Source organism: Artemia sp. Qi Xiang Cuo, chromosome 8 (genome assembly GCF_049724085.1).
Source record: "Artemia sp. Qi Xiang Cuo chromosome 8, ASM4972408v1, whole genome shotgun sequence".
In the NCBI taxonomy this organism is placed as follows: domain Eukaryota; kingdom Metazoa; phylum Arthropoda; class Branchiopoda; order Anostraca; family Artemiidae; genus Artemia; species Artemia sp. Qi Xiang Cuo.
The window spans coordinates 23,332,134-23,338,133 of record NC_142801.1 but is presented as its reverse complement, the minus strand read 5'-3'; the positions used below and the strand labels follow the sequence as shown (position 1 = coordinate 23,338,133).

The following is a 6,000-nucleotide window of genomic DNA, read 5'->3' as shown; positions in this document are numbered from 1 at the left end:
AAAATCACACCACCATATTCAGTTTATCAGAGAACCCTGCTGTAGATGTTTCAAGCTCCTATCTACAAAAATGTGGAATTTTCCATTTTTTGCAAGAAGAAAGATCACGGATGCGTGTTTATTTGTTTATTTGTTTTTTTTTCCAGGGGTGATTGTATTGACCCAGTGGTCCTAGAATATCGTCGGAGGGCTCACCCGAACGGAAATTAAACGTTCTAGTTTCGTTTTTAATTAAACAAAAAAATGGATCGCAACTAGGCCCCCTCCCATGCTAATTTTTTCCCAAAGTCACCCGATCAAAATTTTGAGATAGCCATTTTGTTCAGCATGGTAGAAAATATTATAACTATGTCTTTTAGGATGACTTAATCCCTCAAAGCCCCCAGGGGGAGGGCTGAAAGTTATCAACTTTACCCAACGTTAACATATAGTATTGGTTATTGGGAAGTATACAGACGTTTTCAGGGGGAATTTTTACTGGTAGTTGGGGGTGGGGGTGGCCCGGGGGGTATATGGGAGGATCTTTTCATGAAGGAAGTTTTCATGGGGAAGGGACATTGCTATGAAGGGGTGCTGGATTTCCCATCATTATTTACAAAAAAACTGAAATTAAATATAAAAAAACAAGTTTTTTAACTGAAAGTAAGGGGAGGTGAAAATAAGGGTGGTATTGACTAAGGGGAGAACCCCCTCATATGCGTAATAACATATACGTTAAAAAAAAACAAGCGATGCGGCTCAATAGTAATCGAAACTTTTAAAAACGGAATTTTGATGTCAATAAATGTATCAAAAGAATGGGCTTATAATGCTGATTCTAAATTTATAAATTTTATTAAGTTTAGTATTGCTCATCAAAGGCTACGAGCCTGAGAAAATTTACCTGATTTTTTAAAGAGGGAGGAAACATCCCCTACAAGTGAACGAATTTTAATGAAAATCCCGCCGTCAGATTCAGCGTATCAGAACACCTTATTACATAGGTTTCAAGCTCATATCTGCAAAAATCTGCAACTATATCTGCAACGTATCTTTTGCCAGAAGAAAAATATACGAATATAGAAGTTCGTTACGTAAGTTAATTTGTAAATTACGTCAGAACCAAATTTAGAGACAGCCATTTAGCAAAAGAAGAGTAAAATTTTGATGCAATTTTTTTTTACTTATTCAAGGACGGTGAGCCAAAATAAAAGCTGCATTAACTAAAAAACGATCAGAAATTAAATAAAAAAAACAAATATTTTTAACTGAAAGTAAGGAGCGACATTAAAGCTTAAAACGAACAGAATTTATTCCGTATTTGAAAGGGACGGTCCCCTCCTGAACACTTAGCTCGTTACGCTAAAGTTTGACTCTGCCTCACCACTTTATTTTTTTAAATAATAAAAAACTTTAACGTAAAGAGCGAGGTGCTGAGGAGGGGGCCGCCCCTTTCATATACGGAATAATTTCTGTTCGTTTTAAGTTTTAATGTCGCTCCTTACTTTCAGTTTAAAAAACTTGTTTTTTTTATTTAAATCATCAATATAAAATCAGTGCAAAAACCCTAGGTGACTGAATGTGAAATATTGTCTAAAATTTTAACTGCAATCCAACAGTTTCGTTACAAAGCAGAAAAAAAACTAAAAAAAAAGTGTCTTAAAAATATTCCCACAAATATCTCAAAATCAAATCAAACAAGTAAAGACACAAGGAAATAAAACAGAATCTTTATACAAAAAAAGTTTTTTGATAAAAAGTAAACAGCAATAGTAAAACCTAAAACGAGTAGAAATAAAACCATATAACAAGTCAAACTTAAGACACAAAGAAACTAGATTTACGTCTAAGGGAACTTGAAGTGTTCACCCTAATTTTTCTTTGCATATGAGATTTTTATTTGCTATATATATGTAAATGGCGCCTTGCTGACATTTTATTTATTAAAAATTGGTCTATGTAAGCTTCCTATTGCCTCCCTCCGCTCGCTTGAGCCTGGGGCCCTAGTCATTAACAGACCTCGGCTAGCGAACCTCGCATATTTAGCCTCTTGACTGGGTGAGGGCTATTTCTCCTTGCAAAATAACCTCGAATTGCCTCCCTATACCCACTTTGCTTCTTCGGGTTTGTATCTTAGAACCTTAATCCTCACAATTTACGAGCTCGGGCCTTCGTTCTTGTATGCTGGTTATCGTGACGTCACATTTCGTGGGTTTTTTTTCTCTTTTTTTTGCCATTTTATCTCCGGCCGATTCTCGTTGTTTCAATATTATCCTGCATACATTTTCATGTTATGTTGTTATTTTCAGCAAAACAGATATTGTAATAGGACTATGAGATACTAGGCAGGTTTTTTTTCGGTTGAGACTGTAGCAACTTGGAGTGATGCCAGAAGGATCATTCATTTGAATCCGTTTGATTGTTCTTATCAAAAAACTAATTTATGAATAAACAATATATTTTATCTTCAGAAAATGAATCGCACCATGTAAATTAAAAGACTCATTGGCTTTATCACTATTGCATAAGTAACAGCATGCGATCTCATCTTAGTGGTTCTCACATATTTTTTCTTCTCTGAAATTATAGTGATCATTGTTGTCAACTTTGAATGGACGAACATGGATTGTGAAGCCGAAAAAGCCCTATCTTTAGCAAAGATATGCAGAGTGTGTGGTGATCATGCCTTAGGTTACAACTTTAATGCTGTTACTTGTGAGTCGTGCAAGGCTTTCTTCCGGCGGAATGCCTTTAAAACAGAGGTAAGACAATATCTGGTTTTTAGTATAGAAGAAAGTGTATGTACCTATACCTAATATATTAAAAATGTAATTAAAAGTTGTATTATCTCTATCATGCGCACTTCCTTATTACTTACTCATAGTAAAAAGTACCCGGAGCACGCAATCTGCAACCCAGTAAAACTCAACCCAGTCAAAATTGTGTATAACAAGCAAATAGTAAGTTTCGTCCAAAAAATAATTCCATCCAGTCAAAATTCATTCCATGCAAAGATTTTCCCCCATAAAACTTAACTAGCACGAATTTAGATTTGCACAAAATGAACCCGGGTAAAATTAAACCATGTAAAATTCAAATCACTAAAATTTAGGGATGCAACACGTCTGTGTTTGTGTTTTTAATAAAACGCTCTATTCAGAAATATACAGTAAAAAGGGAAATATCACGAGTCACTTTATTTGAGCTTTTAGATATTTTTTGTATAAAACTACGAATCAATAATTTTTTTTCGTTTTAAGTTTCAACTTCGCTCTTTATTTCCATCAGAAAAACTGCTTGTTTTATGTAATTTTCGCTCGTTTTTAGTTTTTTTTTTTTAATATATGCAATAAACTTTCCAAAAGATCTTTATCTAAACTTAAGCAATGAAACTAAAGAAATCAACATGAGTTTTTTTTTAAATGGGGCATTGAATATTCGTTTTACTCCCCACCTCTTTTAAACTTCTGACAACAAAAATACAATTTTGTCACTAAAGAGTTCAAGAGACATGTTGTCATCGGTATCTTTGAAAAGTTGCAAATATAAAAAAAATATATTATTTACGAAATATTGTCCTGTAGGAAATATATAGATTTTAAAAAACTGAAGGATATCAAAATACCTTTAGATGTATTAATATAATTCATGCTATTATTGCTGTAATTTTTCTGCCGCAATGCTGCTAAGAATTTTGAACTTCTCATGGTGTAGCCTATTTTTATTATTTTTGCCTCTTGGACGTTAACATTTTAGGAGAACCGATCATGTAATTGGAGTGGCAGTGCCCTTCCCCTGCCCCCAAATGGTGGGCTTGTGTGTGACGTCAAAACCAGTGACCAATTCGTGCACCTCTTGACTCAGTGGGGAAATTAAATCCTCTAATTGGGAAAACTTAGCTTTAATACTCTTTTTTGACGTCCATACGACTTTTCAGCATCCCGCTAGCATCTGAGAAGAAAAAGAAGAAAATAAACACATCAGGGTTTTATGCTGTTTTTTTTTTTTTTTTAATTCCTGAAATTTTTTTTCGCAATTAACGTGCACTGTTAAAACAAACATAAACAGCATTTAGAAACATTCTCGAATCAGCTTCAAATTTCAGTGAAAATATTTTTTTATTAGGCATTTTTTTCAAACTCATGTTCGGTTTTTGATTACTAAGAAGACTGGGAGTGAGCTTCCGGCTAAATATCTTAGACCATGAAGATTTTAATGATATGCTGTTTATGCTACCAACCTAATGCGCTCTAATAATGACACAAGAAGTCTCATTTTTGTGTAGTGTGCCGCTTTACTAGGGTGTTGTAAAAAAAAATTGTACTAAGCACTTAGATGTAAGCATTAGCTTTCAAATGCTTTAAAAGCTCCTCGACAGCTTTCTATGACGTTTCAGTGTCATCCTGGTGCTTGAGAACTAAAAAGAAATAAAAATAGACATCTGTATTTCAAGCTCGTCAAAATTTAAAAAACACAAGTTTTTTCAGTTGAAAGTAAGGAGCAACATTAAAACTTAAAACGGACAGAAATTATTACGTATATGAGGGGGTTCGCCCCTAGTCAATACCTCGCTCTTTACGCAAAAGTTCGAATTCGCAAAAGTTTGAATTTTGTTCCAATTCTTTAAGAATGACCCCTGAATCACAAAGGCTGTTTGATTAGAATAAATAGCTCTTTTGAAAGTACTAAAAAGACTTAGCTTAAAGAGCGAGGCATTGACTAGGGGGTGAACCACCTCATATACGTAATAATTTCTATTCGTTTTAAGTTTTAATGTTGCTCCTTACTTTCAGTTGAAAAAACTTGTTGTTTTTGTTTAACTCTTGATTGTTTTTTAAATAATGTTGGGAAATCCGGCGCCCCTTCATAGAAATGTCCCTTCCCCATGAAAACTATCTCCATGGGAAGATCCTCCCATGCAACCCCTTCCACCGGAAAGAATCCCCCCTGTAAACATCTGTATACTTCCCAATAACCAATACTATGTGTAAACAATGGGCAAAGTTCATAACTTGCAGCCTTTCCCCCGAGGTTGTTGGGGATTAAGTTATCCTCAAAGACATAGTTATTAGATTTTTCTACTATGCTGAACAAAATGGCTATCTAAAAATTTGGATCGGGTGACTTTGGGAAAAAATGAGCGTGGGTGGGGGTATATCAATTTTTTTCAAAAGGTGTTCTTTAGTTTTCATTTAGTAAGGGAACTGGAAGTTGAAACATATAAAACGGGAAACTGTAAACTTCGGGTTAAGGGTTATAATGTTTATAATACCATGTTATAATACCATGTTATACAATACCATACCATATAATACCATATATAATATAATACCATATAATAATATAATAATATAATATAATATACCATATAATAATATAATATAATATAATATATAATATAATACCATATATAATATATAATACCATATACCAGGTTATAATACCATGGTGATTATAATGCTACCATTGTTATGTTTCCCTGTCTTCCAACTCTAAAAATGGCACCGAAATGTAAAAAGTCAAAAAGTCCAGTGAAGAGTTTTCAGCAATTTTGATTCCAGTGGTGTAGTTTCTTTTTTCGATTCTGTGCCATTTTTAAGAGGTATTGTGCTCTTTTTAAAAATTTTGAAAATTTGCTTACGCAATACACTTTTACTATTAAGATGAAGCTGTATAATAGCTATTATTCCTGAATTACCTTTAAAAAAATGCGTTTTAAAATTTTCGGTTAATATTAGCTGTGGTTTGCTCTTTAGTGAATTGCAGCTATTGCTGTACCCATGATTTAGATTAGAAAAAGATATCCTTCGATAGATTATATAAAAAAAAAATAACAAAAATCACTAATCCCCACGAAGGCTCCATGGCCTGTAAAGGAAGTGGATAAAGAAGCAAAATATTTAAGTGTTAAACACATACTAGTTAAAACATTTAATCATAAAGAAAGACAGAGGGACAGAGATAGAGAGAGAAGTTCATTTAAATTTAACAAATCTAAAGGTCAAATCAGGCGATACGGGA

At 33.6% G+C, this 6,000-nt stretch overlaps 1 protein-coding gene across 2 annotated transcripts in view; it reads left to right on the top strand.

Moving 5' to 3' along the window:
* Positions 1-2,510: 2,510 nt before the first annotated feature.
* Hr96 (Nuclear hormone receptor HR96) overlaps positions 2,511-6,000 on the top strand; it is a 50,825-nt gene continuing 47,335 nt past the window's right edge. For both annotated transcript variants that reach the window (XM_089092894.1, XM_089092893.1), the window contains exon 1: positions 2,511-2,741. In XM_089092894.1, coding sequence (XP_088949020.1) covers positions 2,601-2,741 — 141 coding nt within the window. In that variant the 5' untranslated portion in view covers positions 2,511-2,600. The remainder of the gene's footprint in view (positions 2,742-6,000) is intronic.